The sequence below is a fragment of the Salvelinus namaycush genome, chromosome 9 (assembly GCF_016432855.1).
Source record: "Salvelinus namaycush isolate Seneca chromosome 9, SaNama_1.0, whole genome shotgun sequence".
NCBI lineage: Eukaryota > Metazoa > Chordata > Actinopteri > Salmoniformes > Salmonidae > Salvelinus > Salvelinus namaycush.
This window is the reverse complement of record NC_052315.1, coordinates 6,394,154-6,413,817: the sequence shown is the minus strand read 5'-3', so window position 1 is coordinate 6,413,817 and position 19,664 is coordinate 6,394,154. Positions and strand designations below refer to the sequence as shown.

General features: G+C 44.3%; 2 protein-coding genes across 4 annotated transcripts in view; both read left to right on the top strand.

Annotated features, from left to right (window-relative positions):
* Window positions 1-737: 737 nt before the first annotated feature.
* Window positions 738-4,532, top strand: LOC120053627. Its single transcript, XM_039000777.1, has 3 exons — window positions 738-1,704; window positions 1,986-2,093; window positions 2,188-4,532. Exons 1-3 carry the CDS (start codon window positions 894-896, stop codon window positions 2,310-2,312), a joined length of 1,044 nt encoding a protein of 347 aa, XP_038856705.1. The 5' UTR covers window positions 738-893; the 3' UTR covers window positions 2,313-4,532.
* A 14,813-nt stretch (window positions 4,533-19,345) lies between these two features.
* Window positions 19,346-19,664, top strand: part of psmd1 (proteasome 26S subunit, non-ATPase 1) — a 60,976-nt gene continuing 60,657 nt past the window's right edge. For all 3 annotated transcript variants that reach the window (XM_039000774.1, XM_039000775.1, XM_039000773.1), the window contains exon 1: window positions 19,346-19,531. In XM_039000774.1, coding sequence (XP_038856702.1) covers window positions 19,516-19,531 — 16 coding nt within the window. In that variant the 5' untranslated portion in view covers window positions 19,346-19,515. The remainder of the gene's footprint in view (window positions 19,532-19,664) is intronic.

The following is a 19,664-nucleotide window of genomic DNA, read 5'->3' as shown; positions in this document are numbered from 1 at the left end:
TAAGCTCTTGTAAAGAAAGCCATTATCAAGAAATTACTACACTAATGTCATCAGAGATTGTGGCTAGTTACAAGGTTTAGGTTTCAGTTAGGGTTATTCACACTGAAAAGGCACACATTGATTAAGAAACACACTGTAGCAAGCAAGAAAAAAAAACACTAATACTCAGAGTGCAGTAAAAACAAAGTAACAGCAGGACACACTATGGATTAACTAGGGATTAATGATACTGTAATAACATAGGCATAGTCAACTGTGTTTGAATGTTCAAGTTATGTTCATAAGTAACTTCATGATCTCTCTGTTCTTTTTGAGAAGCCAGTTCTCTACAGTCTTGGAGAGAACAGAGGGGTGCTTTCCCTGCGAATACTGGGAATAAGAAAGAGTGACCTCTGACCACTGAGATTGCATCACATCGTGGACTCTTCTGAACCTCTCCACCTGAAGATGCAGACCTCCTTCAATTCTTTATTCTCTGTTGTCTTCTTGTTTATTTATAGTCTATCTCTGTAGTGCTGTAAGATTACTCTCAAATTGGTTTATTTGCCTGTTATATCAGATGTATTAAAAATGAACTTCATTATGATGAAACATTTTACGGTATATTTGTTGGCTCAAAAAACAAGACAGACAACCCCGCCCATAAGACTGGCTAACCAATAGCAATAGGCATAGAGTCTTTAATCCCACCCTTTCTTCCGGTGCTTCTTTCCTTCAGCGTTTTGGGAAGTTTCTTATGTACACATTTCATGTTTGTGCATGGAGCTCCCAAGTACAATAGTCCATGTAAATAAAACTGATCTTTTGACGTTTTTTAAACTCTTTAGAGCGTGGTCTGAGCGGTGTGCGTTGTCTTGTAGCTAAATACTAAAGAGCAAAGAGGGCGATTTACTATGGCTTGTCCGATCTATCCAAAGGACACACCGCAGCCCACCGAGGACATCGCATTTCAGCAAGTACTGCGTCAAATTGGAGGTAAAGAGAATATATACTTAATAAGTGATGCCGTCAAATCGGGTGAGGAGGACGAAGCCAGTGGGATATTAAAGGAGTTCATTCAGGACATGTTTCATAGCGGGCGCACTGAAAACCTTGGCACGGGCCATACCAACAACAACACTAACGGTCAGGTTTATTCCTCTCCAAATAGTCAAGGGGATATTACAAGCGAAAATAATGGGACATGCGAAACAGTAATCAACTGTAAGACTTTGCCTCAAGCCCAGGGGAACGAAATACCTCTGTCAACGAGGCCAAAGGATTTAGTATTAAGTTCCAAGTCTATGGGAGAGGATAAAGGACCACCGAGGCTCAATGGGAACGTCCAAAAGACCAAAACCTCAAGCATGAACAGTTGTAGAGGAAAGCGAATAATAGACTATCCTATTATAATATTCATATTTAGACAGGAGTTTTTCAGTGGCAGTGCAAACGCAATTTACCTGAGAGAAATTCTGAAGGATGTTAGGTCACGTGTGAAACGTGCCGGTGTCCGCCCAGCACTAGTCGGGTTAATACGCTCAATAGGTGAGAGCAACGAGACGCGTGAATCAGTGGGATTTCTGGAGGGCCTGCTTCGTTCAGTGTTTCGGAAACATCCACCAGAAGCCATCTGGGCAGGGCATTTCATTCCCAAGACGGAGGATAGGATGCTGGCCATCAAGAAATATGCCTGCAAAGCCATCTATTCGGCCCAATCCTCAGGTGAAATACACATTTTCAAATGTTTGTGGTTTGTTAACCATGGTCAGTTATTTTATAGGCCTTATGAATTGTTTGTACTTTTATCATTTTTATGATTTTAACTAATGTTTGGCCATAGGCATATAGCCTATGTAGGTCAGTTCATGACACACATACGACTGGGGACATTTTTCATGCATTCGATATTCTCACAGGCTAGTGGACTTCAGAACAAAATAAACATTCATTAAGCAATCCATAGATTTGCTGCCAAATGTTCATGCTGATTATTGCCTTTGCAGATAATTCTGAGGAAAGAGGGAACATGTTTTTCAGGCCATTCCAATGTTTGCCTTGGCCTAGAAGACACAGCAGCCAGGCCAACAACACTTCAGCAAACAGGCAAAGAGGTATAACAAATGTTGTCCTCTTCCCATTCCGCTTTCCATGTGCGTCCTTGACGGTAAATAGGGTAGATAACAGTTCAATGTTGTTGTTTTTCAGGTGACGCTGCTAGTGCAGAGGAAGGGATCCCTCTGAAGACTGGTGTTTTGTCCGCTGGACCCCAGGCAGAGTCAGACTGTGGTGTAACCAAAAAGGACAGTCATGATGACACTCATGGGTCATGATTTCCCATGTCCAACTGTGGACAATACTCAAAATTGGTCTCAAGGAACATTGGTGTCTGTACAAGTCTGCAGTTAAGTCACGTGACTGACACATTGGCCTTACAATGTGTTGATGATCAGTCACGGAAGAGTTGATACATTAGCCTGTGATTATGAACAATTTGAATTTAGAGAACTCAAGTTACGCAACTTAATACATTTAGTGTACATGTGTATCTTGTGAGGTTACTCTGTTACATAACCATCCATGTATGTTGTCACTTGAAATAATTGTCATGTAATATCTGTTTTTGTTGTTACAAAGAGCCCACCTTGAATTGTAAAACAACAATGAAAAAATGTGTGACCAACAAACACTATGACCATTTACTTCATTCTGTTCGGTAAGTGTTTTGATGTTATTTTCTTTTGCTTGACTTCAATTAATGTTAAGCAACTAGTGAGTTTGAAAACATTGTTTTTTAAAACAATATGGATTTAATAGGCGCAATGAGAAAGAGTTAGAGACAATTAGAAAGTCCAAAATGTGAGACGGCATGGTGCCTTAGAAATTCAGTCGACATAAAAAAAATGTTGGGTTAAAAACAACCCAGCCCTGGGTATAAAAAACAACCCAGCCCTGGGTATAAAAAACAACCCAGCCCTGGGTATAAAAAACAACCCAGCCCTGGGTATAAAAAACAACCCAGCCCTGGGTATAAAAAACAACCCAGCCCTGGGTATAAAAAACAACCCAGCCCTGGGTAAAACAACAACCCAGCCCTGGGTAAAACAACAACCCAGCCCTGGGTAAAACAACAACCCAGCCCTGGGTAAAACAACAACCCAGCCCTGGGTATAAACAACCCAGCCCTGGGTATAAACAACCCAGCCCTGGGTATAAAAAACAACCCAGCCCTGGGTATAAAAAACCCAGCCCTGGGTAAAACAACAACCCAGCCCTGGGTATAAAAAACCCAGCCCTGGGTATAAACAACCCAGCCCTGGGTATAAAAAACAACCCAGCCCTGGGTATAAACAACAACCCAGCCCTGGGTAAAACAACAACCCAGCCCTGGGTAAAACAACAACCCAGCCCTGGGTATAAAAAACCCAGCCCTGGGTATAAACAACCCAGCCCTGGGTATAAACAACCCAGCCCTGGGTATAAAAAACAACCCAGCCCTGGGTATAAAAAACCCAGCCCTGGGTAAAACAACAACCCAGCCCTGGGTATAAAAAACCCAGCCCTGGGGAAAACAACAACCCAGCCCTGGGTATAAAAAACCCAGCCCTGGGTATAAACAACCCAGCCCTGGGTATAAAAAACCCAGCCCTGGGTAAAACAACAACCCAGCCCTGGGTATAAACAATCCAGCCCTGGGTATAAACAACCCAGCCCTGGGTATAAACAACCCAGCCCTGGATAAAAAAACAACCCAGCCCTGGATGAAAAAACAACCCAGCCCTGGATAAAAAACAACCCAGCCCTGGGTAAAAAAAACAACCCAGGCCTGGTAAAAAAAAACAACCCAGCCCTGGATAAAAAACAACCCAGCCCTGGATGAAAAAACAACCCAGCCCTGGGTAAAAAAACAACCCAGCCCAGCCCTGGGTAAAAAAACAACCCAGCCCTGGGTATAAACAACAACCCAGCCCTGGGTAAAACAACAACCCAGCCCTGGATATAAAAAACAACCCAGCCCTGGATAAAAAAAACAACCCAGCCCTGGGTATAAACAACAACCCAGCCCTGGGTAAAACAACAACCCAGCCCTAGATATAAAAAACAACCCAGCCCTGGATAAAAAAACAACCCAGCCCTGGGTAAAACAACCCAGCCCTGGGTATAAACAACAACCCAGCCCTGGGTAAAAAAACAACCCAGGCCTGGGTAAAACAACCCAGCCCTGGGTATAAACAACAACCCAGCCCTGGGTAAAAAAACAACCCAGCCCTGGATAAAAAACAACCCAGCCCTGGATAAAAAAACAACCCAGCCCTGGATGAAAAAACAACCCAGCCCTGGATAAAAAACAACCCAGCCCAGCCCTGGGTAAAAAAACAACCCAGCCCTGGGTATAAACAACAACCCAGCCCTGGATATAAAAAACAACCCAGCCCTGGATAAAAAAACAACCCAGCCCTGGGTATAAACAACAACCCAGCCCTGGGTATAAACAACAACCCAGCCCTGGGTAAAACAACAACCCAGCCCTGGATAAAAAAACAACCCAGCCCTGGGTATAAACAACAACCCAGCCCTGGGTAAAACAACAACCCAGCCCTGGGTAAATAATGGACAGAACAAACGTTGAGTTATATTTGACCCAGCCAGTTGGGTAACTTAGTTGTATTATTGAGCTATGATCCACCGGGTCAGATCAGAAGACTGGAGATGTGGCTTAGTAGGGAAGTAGCTTTAAGATAGTTATTTTTGGCCAGCTGTGAGAGTAAATGTAATTCCGGTTAATCTGTTCTGTTGTATTGTCAACGCATGATGAGTCCTGACACTTTTGTAGCTTAATGAGGTTTACACAAGTTGAGTTCCTCAAGTGCCTATGTGTATCCCAATGTTGGGATAGTTACCACTTTGTTATGATATTTAAATAATAATGTTATTAATTGTATATAAAAATATGTAATGTGCAAAAATATTTAAGGCAAATTTATATTTGCAGTGTACAAACATCACGATGAACAGGAATGAAGTTTACTGTCATGGCTGTCCAAAAATACTTATCTGAAAGCCACGCCCCCAATTAGACACATCTGATGGGTAAACCAAGCATGAAAGTGAATTAAAAACCCAACAGATGGTTAAATTAATTGAAAAGTGTGGCCTGTCGGGGGAATTGTTTTGGGCCGTTTGTGAGAGTAAATGTCATTCATGTTCATCTTTTCTTTTTTTTAACCTTTATTTAACTAGGCAAGTCAGTTAAGAACAAGTTCTTATTTACAATGACAGCCTTTTTTAATTTGTAATTTAACCTTTATTTAACCAGTTAGGCCAGTTGAGAACAAGTTCTCATTTACAACTGCGACCTGGCCAAGATAAAGCAGAGCAGTGTGACAAAAACAACAACACAGAGTTACACATGGGATAAACAAACGTACAGTCAATAACACAATAGAAAATCTGTATACAGTGTGTGCAAATGAAGTAAGGCAATAAATAGGCCATAGTGGCGAAGTAATTACAATTTAGCAATTAACACTGGAGTGATTGATGTTCAGATGAGGATGTGCAAGTAGAAATACTGGTGTACAACCGGGGAACAGTGGGTTAACTGCCTTGTTCAGGGGCAGAACAACATATTTTTACCTTGTCAGCTCGGGGATTCGATCCAGCAACCTTTCGGTTACTGGCCCAACGCTCTAACCACTAGGCTACCTGCCGCCCCATTGTTAAGTTTGTACACTGCAAATTTAAATTTTCCTTCATATTTTTGCACATGACATGTTATTATATTAAATGTATAACATTATATAAATATAACAAAGTGGTAAATATCCCAACATTGCAATATGCATATGCACTTAAGGAACTCATACTCTTGTGTAAGCCTTATTAAAGCTACAAAAGTGTCAGTGCTCAACCTTAACATGTGTTGACAATACAACAAAACAGAATACTAGGAATGACATTTACTCTCACAGGTGGCCAAAAATAACTATCTGAAAGCCAGTTCCCCACAAAGCCACATTTCCAGTCTTCTGATCTGACCCGGTGGATCATAGCTCGATGACTCAAAATCAACAACCCAATTTAAATTTAAAAAAATTTAAATGTTGTTTTTAACCCAGCATTTGTTTTTGTGTAATGACAATAGCAGTTGCACTAATCCAACCATAATCCAATGGGTTATGGGTTTACTTGAATTTGTATTTAGATTTTAAACTAAAGGATTGTATAATTGTGTAACAGTATAACTTTAGTACGTCCCCTCGCCCCGACACGGGCGCGAACCAGGGACCCTCTGCACACATCAACAACAGTCACCCACGAAGCATCGTTACCCATCGCTCCACAAAAGCCGCGGCCCTTGCAGAGCAAGGTGCAACCCTACTTCTAGGTTTCAGAGCAAGTGACGTAACTGATTGAAATGCTACTAGCGCGTACCCGCTAACTAGCTAGCCATTTCACATCCGTTACACTCACCCCCCTTTCAACCTCCTCCTTTTCCGCAGCAACCAGTGATCCGGGTCAACAGCATCAATGTAACAGTATAACTTTAAACCGTCCCCTCGCCCCGACACGGGCGCGAACCAGGGACCCTCTGCACACATCAACAACGGTCGCCCACGAAGCATCGTTACCCATCGCTCCACAAAGGCCACGGCCCTTGCAGAGCAAGGTGCAACCCTACTTCTAGGTTTCAGAGCAAGTGACGTAACTGATTGAAATGCTACTAGCGCGTACCCGCTAACTAGCTAGCCATTTCACATCCGTTACAATTGCACTGTATATAGTTTGTATATGTATTGCTACATTATATTTCTTGTACGCCTCATTCACTGTTTTAATGCAATTCATTAATAGTTTTGAAGTCGCTGCTTGTTATGGAACCAATGGAGTAAAACTGCTGCAGTTAATTAATTACGATAAACTTATCAAATAACACATTGTATTTTCAAAGAGCAACCACGTACTGTATCTTTCTTTAAGTTATGTGAAATGACTGATTAAAAGGGGTTGTTAACAAAAAGTTGTTTTTCACTTTAGTGTAGCGTGCTTGCTTTCTCGACCTACAAGTGATAGTTTGCTTTCTCGAATACTAGACATTATAGCTTCAGGGGCCTTTTGTTGCAGGTTCACTAGGGTCATCCACTATAGTAGTTGACTCCCGGTATGTTCCTCTGCCCAGGTTTGTTTCGTTGCAGCCTTATTATTCATATTATAAAAATTCCTCATCAATCTACACACAATACCCTATAATGACAAAGCGAAAACTGTTTTTTTAGACATTTTTGCAAATGTATAAACAATAAAAAAATATAAATACTTTAATTACATAAGTATTCAGACCCTTTGCTATGAGACTCGAAATTGAGCTCAGATAAATTGTGTTTACATTGATCATCAACATTGGGATGTTTCGACAACATGATTGGAGTCCACCTGTGGTAAAATTCAATTGATTGGACATGATTTGGAATGGCACACACCTGTCTGTATAAGGTCCCACAGTTGACAGTGAATGTCAGAGCAAAAATCAAGCCATGCGGTTGAAGGAATTGTCTGTAGAGCTCCGAGACAAGATTGTGTTGAGGCACAGATCTGGGGAAAGGTACCAAACCATGTCTGCAGCATTGAAGGTCCCCAAGAACTCATTCTTAATGGAAGAAGTTTGGAACCACCGATAATGCAATTACTAACTAATATTTGACATATTTGAATACTTATTTTACCAACGTATTGCCAAGGTCCGTGCAAAGTGAAACTTGAATACAACTGTAGATCTGAAATAATTGGATGGTGAAAATTGCATCCTGCTAACCAGAAAAGCAAGGTGAAGCAAAGTCAGCAGTACTGAGTCAATATGCGGGGTACAGTCGTGTCGCGGTAATTAGGGTAATATGTACATGTAGGTCAAGGTAAAGTGACTGCATAGATAATAAACAGTGACTAGCAGCAGCATAAAAAAGGGGGTCAATGCAAATAGTCCAGGCAGCCATTTGATTCACTGTTTATTTTATTTAACCTTTATTTAACTAGGCAAGTCAGTTAAGAATAAATTCTTATTTACAATGACGGCCTCCCAGAAGGCAAAAGGCCTCCTGCGGGGACGGGGGCTGGAATTAAATTAAACAAATAAAAAAATATAGGGCAAATGACACATCACGACAAGAGAGACACCACAACACTCCATAAAGAGAAACCTACAACATAGCATGGCATGGCAACATAGCATGGCAGCAACACAGCATGGCCGCAACACATGAAAACACAGCATGGTAGCATCACAACATGACAACAACATGGTAGCAACACAACATGGTAGTACCACAAAACATGGTACAAACATTATTGGGCACAGACAACAGCACAAAGGGCAAGAAGGTAGAGACAGCAATACACCACGCGAAGCTGCCACAGCTGTCAGTAAGAGTGTCCATGATTGAGTCTTTGAATGAAGAGATAAAACAGTCCAGTTTGAGTGTTTGTTGCAGCTCGTTACAGCCGCTAGCTGCAGCGAACTGAAAAGAGGAGAGACCCAGGGATGTGTGTGCTTTGGGGACCTTTAACAGAACGTGACTGGTAGAACGGGTGTTGTATGTGGAGGATGAGGGCTGCAGTAGGTATCTCAGATAGGGGGGAGTAAGGCCTAAGAGGGTTTAGCAGTCTTACAGCTTGGCAGTAGGTATCTCAGATAGGGGGGAGTAAGGCCTAAGAGGGTTTAGCAGTCTTACAGCTTGGCAGTAGGTATCTCAGATAGGGGGGAGTAAGGCCTAAGAGGGTTTAGCAGTCTTACAGCTTGGCAGTAGGTATCTCAGATAGGGGGGAGTAAGGCCTAAGAGGGTTTAGCAGTCTTACAGCTTGGCAGTAGGTATCTCAGATAGGGGGGAGTGAGGCCTAAGAGGGTTTAGCAGTCTTACAGCTTGGCAGTAGGTATCTCAGATAGGGGGGAGTGAGGCCTAAGAGGGTTTAGCAGTCTTACAGCTTGGCAGTAGGTATCTCAGATAGGGGGGAGTGAGGCCTAAGAGGGTTTAGCAGTCTTACAGCTTGGCAGTAGAAGCTGTTAAGGAGCCTTTTTGACCTAGACTTGATGCGGTTAGCTGATACTTAAAATACCTATCCAGGCATTGTAATATCTGGCATGCGTCCCACCGCCTTGGCAGAGGAACGCACCGACTGTCTGCAGTCTACTTCTAGTTTCGTGCAAAAAAAATTGCACCAAACATCTTAGTTATATGTAAAATTGTGCGACTAAGAGCTCCTTGGCAATAACGTCAAAATTAATTACAGATTTCTTGATTATCTTAGACAAAGATTATGGATATACTGACAAGATACATTTCTCTCTGCCCTAACAATGGGAGTCATTGTCCTCAAAGCGGCACAGAGGGCTGTCTAGCTCTCGCCTATCCTTTCTTTGGATTGGTGGATACATGTCAGTATTGTAATCCTTTTTGGAATATTCGATTACAGTTGTTGACGTCAACCGCCTGGTTTCAATGGAGAGAGATGCTATGCTACTAGCCTCATACCATGAATATGCATAGCCAACTTGAGACAACGCAGATATAAAGTGCTTTTTCTCAAAGTTGCCGGGATGTAACGTGCCCTACTTATATCAATACACTGGTAACAACTTTATCATTGCGAAACTTCTATTCGATGAAATGAACCTTACGTAGCGAATAACATGCTGACCACACCGCTCGTGTCACATGCGCGAGCGTTGCAAAATAAATTTGCACATACATTTTATTCAATCATTGCACCCACACTGCTCGCGTGCGCCAATGAGCGTCTGCGTTGCCAGGCGCTAAAATAGAAGTTGCTTCTATTTGTGACGCAGAACGCGATGCAAGTCCTGCCTCTCCCATCTCCTCATTGGCTTTTAGAAGCATATACCCAAGTGCCATCTCCTCATTGGTTATACCCACGTGGGTTATTGAAAGATTAACTGAGGTCGGTCGGTCGTTGTGGTAATACACCTTAGATGCCAGTCGCCATATAAAGTCTAAAGAAGAAAAGCCTGGAAGGAGGAGAGATGACTAGAAATGATTTGGCTGACCATTTTATGTGTGGATTAATTGTCGGAGTAGAGGACCTTGTGCATTTCAGGTAAAATAACAACTCAATGTTTATATCCCAGGATAAATTAGCTAGTAACTACAAGCTAGCTAGTTCAGTTGTGGCAAAATGGCTTAAGGACAACAAAGTCAAAGTATTGGAGTGGCCATCACAAAGCCCTGACCTCAACCCCATAGAACATTTGTGGGCAGAACTGAAAAACCGTGTGCGAGCAAGGAGGCCTACTAACCTGACTCTGTTACACGAGCTCTGTCAGGAGGAATGGGCCAGAATTCACCTAACTTATTGTGGGAAGCTTGTGAAAGGCTACCCGTAACGTTTGACCCAAGTTAAACAGTTTAAAGGCAATGCTACCAAATACTAATTGAGTGTATGTAAACTTCTGACCCACTGGGAATGTGATGAAAGAAATAAAAGCTAAAATAGATCATTCTCTCTACTATTATTCTGACATTTCATATTCTTAAAATAAAGTGGTGATCCTAACTGACTTAAGACAGGGAATTTTTACTAGGATTAAATGTCAGGAATTGTGAAAAACTGAGTTTAAATGTATTTGGCTAAGGTGTATGTAAACTTCCGACAGTAAAATCTGTTGAGAAGCCTTTTTGTCCTAGACTTGGCACTCCGGTACCACTTGCCATGAGGTAGTAGAAAGAACAGTCTATGACTGGGGTGGCTGGGGACGTTGACCATTTTTAGGGCCTTCCTCTGACACCGCCTGGTGTAGAGGTCCTGGATGGCAGGCAACTTAGCCCCAGTGATGTACTGGGCCGTCAGCACTACCCTCTGTAGTGCCTTGAGGTCGGAGGCCAAGCAATTGCCGTACCAGACAGTGATGCAACCAGTCAGGATGCTCTCGATGTTGCAGAACCTTTTGAGGATCTGAGGACCCATGCCAAATCTTTTTAGTTTCCTGAGGTGGAAAAGGCTTTGTCGTGCCCTCTTCACGACTGTCTTGGTGTGTTTGGACCATTCTAGTTTGTTGGTGATGTGGACACCAAGGAACTTGAAGCTCTCAACCTGCTCCACTACAGCCCCGTCGATGAGAATGGGGGCGTGCTCGGTCCTCCTTTTCCTGTAGTCCACAATCATCTCCTTAGTCTTGGTTACGTTGAGGGATAGGTTGTTATTCTGGCACCACCCGGCCAGGTCTCTGACCTCCTCTCTGTAGGTTGTCTCGTCATTGTCAGTGATCAGGCCTACCACCGTTGTGTCATCTGCAAATATAATGGTGGTGTTGGAGTCGTGCCTGGCCACGCAGTCGTGGGTGAACAGGGAGTACAGGAGGGGAATGAGCAGGCACCCCTGGGGGGCTCCAGTGTTGAGGATCAGCGTGGCAGATGTGTTGCTACCTATCCTCACCACCTGGGGGGCGGCCCGTCAGGAAGTCCACGATCCAGTTGCAGAGGGAGGTGTTTAGTCCCAGGATCCTTAGCTTAGTGATGAGCTTTGAGGGTACTATGGTGTTGAACGCTGAGCTGTAGTCAATGAATAGCATTCTCACATCCTTTTGTCCAGGTGGGAAAGGGCAGTGTGGAGTGCAATAGAGATTGCATCATCTGTGGATCTGTTTGGGCGGTATGCAAATTGGAGTGGGTCTAGGGTTTCTGGGATAATGGTGTTGATGTGAGCCCTTACCAGCCTTTCAAAGCACTTCATGGCTACAGACGTGAGTGCTACGGGTCTGTAGTCATTTAGGCAGGTTACCTTTGTGTTCTTGGGCACAGGGACTATGGTGGTGTGCTTGAAACATGTTGGTATTACAGACTCAAACAGGGACATGTTGAAAATGTCAGTGAAGACACCTGCCAGTTGTTCAGCACATGCCCGGAGCACACGTCCTGGTAATCCGTCTGGCCCCGCAGCCTTGTGAATGTTGACCTGTTTAAAGGTCTTACTCACGTCGGCTACGGAGACCGTGATCACACAGTCGTCCAGAACAGCTGATGCTCTCATGCATGCCTCAGTGTTGCTTGCCTCGAAGCGAGCATAGAAGTGATTTAGCTCATCTGGTAGGCTCGTGTCACTGGGCAGCTCGCGGCTGTGCTTCCCTTTGTGGTCTGTAATAGTTTGCAAGCCCTGCTACATAAGACGAGCGTCGGAGCCGGTGTAGTACGATTCAATCTTAGCCCTGTATTGACGCTTTGCCTGTTTGATGGTTCGTCTGAGGGCATAGCTGGATTTCTTATACGCTTCAAGGGTTGGAGTCCCGCACCTTGAAAGCTGCAGCTCTACCCTTTAGCTCAGTGGGAATGTTGCCTGTAATCCATGGCTTCTGGTTGGTGGTTGGGGTATTTAAAGGTCTTACTCACGTCGTCACTGTGGGGACGATGTCCTCGATGCACTTATTGATAAAGCCAGTGACTGATGTGGTGTACTCCTCAATGCCATCGGAAGAATCCCAGAACATGTTCCAGTCTGTGATCGCAAAACAGTCCTGTAGTTTAGCATCTGCTTCATCTGAACACTTTTTTATAGACCGAGTCAATGGTGGTTCCTGCTTTAATTTTTGCTTGTAAGCAGGAATCAGGAGGATATAATTGTGGTCGGATTTACCAAATGGAGGGCGAGGGAGAGCTTTGTACATTTCTCTGTGTGTGGAGTACAGGTGGTTGCACATGTAACATGTTGATAGAAGTTAGGTAGAACTGATTTAAGTTTCCCTGCATTAAAGTCTCCGGCCACTAGGAGCGCCGGAGCGGTTTCCTGTTTGCTTATTTCCTTATACAGCTGACTGAGTGCGGTCTTAGTGCCAGCATCCGTCTGTGGTGGTAAATAAACAGCCACGAAAAGTATAGCTGAAAAATCTCTAGGCAAGTAGTGTGATCTGCAATTTATCACAAGATAGTCTACTTCAGGCGAGCAAAATCTAGAGACTTCTTTAGATGTCGTGCACCAGCTGTTGTTTACAAATATGCACAGACCACCCCCCCTCTTCTTACCGTAGTGTGCTGTTCTATCTTGCCGGTGCAGCATATATCCCGCTAGCTGAATATCCATATCATCATTCAGCCACGATTCCGTGAAACATAAGATATTACAGTTTTTGATGTCCCGTTGGTAGGATATTAGTGATCGTATCTCGTCTAATTTATTGTCCAATGATTGCACGTTGGCGAGTAATATTGATGGTAACGGCAGCTTCCCACCTGCCTTCTGCGGATCCTAACGAGGCACCCCGCTCTGTGTCCTCTGTACCTGCGTCTCTTCCTCTTGCAAATAACTGGGATGTTGGTCTTGTCAGGTGTTCGGAGAATGTCCTGTGCATCCTGCTTGTTGAAGAAAAAATCTTTGTCTAATCCGAGGTGAGTGATCGCTGTCCTGATATCCAGAAGCTCTTCTTACATACATGTGATGTTAAAGCTATTCGGCAATAGCTTGTTGGTCTCGCTGGGTCCTTTCCTGGCTTCCGGATTGTTGTTCTCGCTGGGACCTTTCCTAGCTTCCGGCTTGTTGGTCTCGCTGGGTCCTTCCCTGGCTTCCGGCTTGTTGGTCTCACTGGGTCCTTCCCTGGCTTCCGGCTTGTTGGCCTCGCTGGGTCCTTCCCTGGCTTCTGGCTTGTTGGCCTCGCTGGGTCCTTCCCTGGCTTCCGGATTGGTACCATTACTGCCTCCTTTCAGCTGCCTGGTAGTTTCCCCTCCTCCCAGAATCTGTACAACATCAATACCTTATCCAGTGCCTCATCACTAAGATGGGCCAACATAACATAGCACACCTCATCTTTCCCAGGTGAAGTTAACCCAGCCTTACCTATTGCCCGTTTCATCTCTGCCACGGTAAATGGTGCATTCAATGCATCATTTACATCCTTCCTCCTATCCAGCACTCCAGGGTGCTCCTCTCTTGTTCTCTCTCTCCCCATCCTCTGAAAAAAGTTGCCAAGCTATGCACTTTGACAAATGCTTTGGCCATCATCTCTGCCTTCTCCTCATCTGTTACTGCCATATCCTCCCCACTCGTCAACACTGGATAGTCCCACTCCCTTCTGACCCCACTCATCCTCTTAATCATCCACCACAATTTCCCCACAGGTATCGCCCTGCCAAGAACCGACGCCAACATGACCTCTTTGCCTGACAGATAGTTCTTCTCACCAGAGCCTGCTTATACTGAATCAGATGTTGGAAGTTACACATCCTTTTCAGTACTCTAAATGCCCTGTTCCTACTCCCCAGCATTGCCCCACACTCCTCCGTCCACCATGGGACTGCTTTCCTCCTCCTCCTCCCTGAACTCTTAGGTATCGCCTCAGTAGCTGCCCCCACTAAAGCTGTTCTCACCCAGTTATTCATACTATCCACATCCCTTTTCATATCCACCCGAGCCATCACCTGCTCACTCAGCTCCTGAAACTGATCCCACTTTGCCCTTCCAAACACCCACCTGCCTACTCCATCCACTGACACCTCCTCCTCCCTCCGGCCTACTGTGCATACTATGGGGTAATGATCACTCCCTACTGTTGACTCCTCCCATACCTCCCACTCACAGATTCCTGCCATCGCACTAGATACCAGAGTGAGGTCCAAGGCAGACTCTTTCCCTGTGGCTACATCAATCCTGGTCCCTCGGCCATCATTCAGGCACACCAGATCTCATCAGATTTTCCATCACTTGGCCATTTCCATCCATCCGTTTCACCCCCCAGAGTGTTGTGGGCATTAAAATCCCCACACCACATTACCTTACTTCTATCCTGGCCCTCCAACCTCTCCAGCACTTTTAGGTCCAATATCTGACAAGGATTATCTACTGAACAAAAATATAAATGCAACACGCAACAATTTCAAAGACTTTACTGAGTTACAATTCATATAAGGAAATCAGTTAATTGAAATAAATTCATTAGGCCCCGATCTATGGATCTCACGTGACTGTGCAGGGGCGCAGCCATGGGTGGGCCTGGGAGGGCATAGGCCCGCCCACTGGGAGCCAGGCTCAGCCAATCCCAATGAGTTTCTCCCCACAAAAGAGCTTTATTACAGACATAAATACTCCTCAGTTTCATCAGCTGTCCGGGTGGCTGGTCTTAGACGATCCCGCAGGTGAAGAAGCCGGATGAGGAGGTCCTGGGCTGGTGTGGTTACATGTGGTCTGCACTTGTGAGACCGGTTGGATGTACTGCCAAATTCTCTAAAAGGACGTTGTAGGCGGCTTAAATTAGCATTCAATTCTCTGGCAACAGCTCTGGTGGACATTCCTGCAGTCATCATGCCAATTGCACGCTCCCTCAAAACTTGAGACATCTGTGGTATTGTGTTGTGTGACAAAACTGCACATTTTAGAGTGGTCTTTTATTGTCCCCAGCACAAGATGCACCTGTGTATTGATCATGCTGTTTAATCAGCTTCTTGATATTCCACACCTGTCAGGTAGATGGATTATCTTGGCAAGAGAGAAATGCTCACTAACAGGGATGTAAACAAATTTGTGCACAACATTTTAGAGAAATAAGCTTTTTGTGCATATGTAAAATTTCTGGGATCCCTGTATGATAAACTCTGAAGTCGGTTTGAGCCATGTTTTCTGCACACAAATCAGGCTTAGCTGGGAAGTGACAAAGAGCTCTTATCGGACCAAGGTACAAATAATAATATAATAATAATCAATCATTTTGCTCTTTAATTAGCCATCTTACATATAAAACCTTTTTGTTCATCAAAAATGGTGAATAACTCACCACAGGTTAATGAGAAGGGTGTGCTTGAAAGGATGCCCATAACTCTGCAATGTTGGGTTGTATTGGAGAGGCTCAGTCTTAAATCATTTCCCACACAGCCTGCGCCTGTATTTAGTTTTGATGCTAGTGAGGGCCGAGAATCCACTCTCACATAGGTACGTGGTTGCAAAGGGCATCAGTGTCTTAACAGCGCAATTTGCCAAGGCAAGAAACTCTGAGCGCAGCCCTATCCAGAGAGACGCAGACTCGGTCTCAACCTTTAAGTCTTTATTGAAGACTCATCTCCTCAGTAGGTCATATGATTGAGTGTAGTCTGGCCCAGGAGTGTGAACGTGAACGGAAAGGCTCTGGAGCAACGAACCGCCCTTGCTGTCTCTGCCTGGCCGGTTCCCCTCTCTCCACTGGGATTCTCTACCTCTAATCCTATTACAGGGGCTAAGTCACTGGCTTACTGGTGCTCTTCCATGCCGTCCCTAGGAGGGGTGCGTCACTTGAGTGGGTTGAGTCACTGACGTGATCTTCCTGTCTGGGTTGGCGCCCCCCCTTGGATTGTGCCATGGCGGAGATCTTTGTGGGCTATATTCGGCCTTGTCTCAGGATGGTAAGTTGGTGGTTGAAGATATCCCTCTAGTGGTGTGGGGGCTATGCTTTGGCAAAGTGGGTGGGGTTATATCCTGCCTGTTTGGCCCTGTCCGGAGGTCTCATCGTATGGGGCCACAGTGTCTCCTGACCCCTCCTGTCTCAGCCTCCAGTATTTATGCTGCAGTAGTTTATGTGTCGGGGGGCTAGGGTCAGTCTGTTATATCTGGAGTACTTCTCCTGTCTTATCCGGTGTCCTGTGTGAATTTAAGTATGCTCTCTCTATTTTCTCTCTTTCTTTCTCTCTCTCGGAGGACCTGAGCCCTAGGACCATGCCTCAGGACTACCTGGCATGATGACTGCTTGCGGCCGTGCTGCTTCTCCAGTTTCAACTGTTCTGCCTGCGGCTATGGAACCCTGACCTGTTCATCGGACGTGCTACCTGTCCCAGACCTGCTGTTTTCAACTCTCTAGAGACAGCAGGAGCGGTAGAGATACTCTCAAAGATCGGCTATGAAAAGCCAACTGACATTTACTCCTGAGGTGCTGACTTGTTGCACTCTCGACAACTACTGTGATTATTATTATTTGACCATGCTGGTCATTTATGAACATTTGAACATCTTGGCCATGTTCTGTTATAATCTCCAGCCAGAAGAGGACTGGCCACCCCTCATAGCCTGGTTCCTCTCTAGGTTTCTTCCTAGGTTTAGGCCTTTCTAGGGAGTTTTTCCTAGCCACCGTGCTTCTACACCTGCATTGCTTGCTGTTTGGGGTTTTAGGCTGGGTTTCTGTACAGCACTTTGAGATATCAGCTGATGTAAGAAGGGCTATATAAATACATTTGATTTGAAATCTGGCAGTGGCTTCTGATTAAATTACATTTTCACAGAACCGCTTGTTGCCATTTCAATGAGGCTCTCTTGTTCAGATATCGGTAAATGGACTGGAGGCAGGGCATGAAAGAGATAACGAATCCAGTTGTTTGTGTCGTTTGTTTTCGGGAAAGTACCTGCGTAATTGTGCACTCAGGTGCTTTGCTATATCACATTTGACATTGTCCGTAAGCTTGAGTTCATTTGCACACAAAAAAATCATACAATGATGGAAAGACCTGTGTGTTGTCCTTGTTAATGCAGACAGAAAAGAGCTCCAACTTCTGAATATAGTTGCGGAGAGTCCCTGTAATCCTAGATTCAGATCATTCAGGCAAGAAAAAACATCACCCAGATAGGCCAGTCGTGTGAGAAACTCGTCATCATGCAAGCGGTCAGAGAAGTGAAAATTATGGTCAGTAAATAAGTTATTTTCTCAATTTAAAAAAACTTGTCAATACTTTGTCCCTTGATAACCAGCGCACTTCTGTATGTTGTAAAAGCGTTACATGGTCGCTGCCCATATCATTGCCTAATGCAGAAAATACACAAGAGTTCAGGGGCTTTGCTTTAACAAAGTTAACCATTTTAACTGTAGTGTCCAAAACATCTTTCAAGCTGTCAGGCATTCCCTTGGCAGCAAGAGCCTCCAAGTGGCGTCGGGAGCAACTGCTTGTATGCGCGTTACCACTCCACTATGTCTCCCCATCATAGCTTTTGCGCCATCAGTACAGATACCAACACATCTTGACCACCAAAGTCCATTTGATGTCACAAAGCTGTCCAGTACTTTAAAAATATCCTCTCATGTTGTCCTGGTTTCCAGCGGTTTGCAGAAGAGGATGTCTTCCTTAATTGACCCCCCATAAATATAACGGACATACCAGGAGCTGTGCCAGACCCGCCACATCTGTTGACTAACGCATATAATTCACTGGCTTGTATGCGAAGCAGTAATTGTTTCAAAACATCTCCTGCCATGTCACTGATGCGTCGTGAAACAGTGTTGTTTGATGAAGGCATTGTCTGTATAGTTTTTTAAAACTTTCCCCCCAGCATTGTCCCAGCTATATCCATGGCAGAAGGAAGAATTAAGTCCTCCACAATAGTATGGGGCTTGCCTGTCTTAGCCACTCAGTAGCTCACCATATAAGACCCTTCTAGCCCCTTCTTATTAATGGTATCTGTTGCTTTTATAAATGTCTTACTACTCAGTCATCTTTATTCTCGCTCAAAAAAAACTCCTTTCAAATTGTAGTTTACCTCTTTAGAGCCAACACTCACAGGCAATCCTGTTATCACCCCTTTAATCTACTGCTTGAATGGTGCAGACAGAGGGTTGCCTCGCTTCTAGTCCTTAGGAAACTTTGCAGTATTTTGTTTTTATTGCTGCAATGCCGGAACTAGAAGCACAAGCATACCCACAATAACATCTGTTAAACACGTGTATGTGACCAATACAATTTGATTTAAAACTGTTGCTCTCCTCAAACTTCCTTTTCTACCTAATCCCCGCAGCCATAGAACTCTTGCTCCCATTCAAACCCATGCTCAATTTCTCTACCGCTTTTGTTTTACGTTTTCTCTTTCCTACTCCCTTCTCCATCACAATCGCCTACCATCTCTGACCCAGTCACAGCCGTGCCGAACCACCGCCACAGTTTGATTGTTTGCTTACTCCCTTTCAACCCGAAAGACTGATACGTAGCAGAAGTGCTAGCGCCAGCTAGCGCCAGCACCAAGCGGATCCTCCCTTCGTATAACCAAATATCTCCAACCGGCACAACTCCGATATTTATTATGTTATTACTGCGTCCAAAATACCACAGTCGACTGCAGTTTCAAAGCTGTAATATGTTTCTGTAAGGGGCGCTAGGGGGCAGAAAAACAACGTGTGTAGGACAATAACTGATTCATTCGAGACTGGCAGAATAGAAGACAGTTTGTGGATAAAAATATACCGAAATTATGTTTTAAATATTCTAGCTAAGAATACAAAATATACAGCCCATTACAATGATTTTAGTCATCACTTTTCCTACCCCTGTCCAAGAATCAGGATGAGATTAAATAATTGACAATGACGAAGAGCTGTAATTTAATCAGGCACTATCTAGGTATACCTAACTATGGGTTTTTAGAAAGGGGGCTTTCATTGTTGAACCAAAAATATTTTTCAACAGACAAGTGTCCCGCTGTTGTGGACAACTGACACATATACTGTACTTTCAAGGTGTTGACGTTTTATAATTTCATTGTCACTAACTGAAACGGTATAACCTGGGTTCGTGGAGTTAAGAGGGGGAGAATAAAGAACCAACCATGATAACGTCTGCCGGTAAGCAGTAACATACTAGCAAATGTCAGCGTTTTGGAAAAGATTGCTAACGGTAACAAGCTAGCATCCATTGATTTAGCTGAGTCACATAGCTAACTGGCTAGCTAACTAGCTATCTACCCAGTTTACAGAC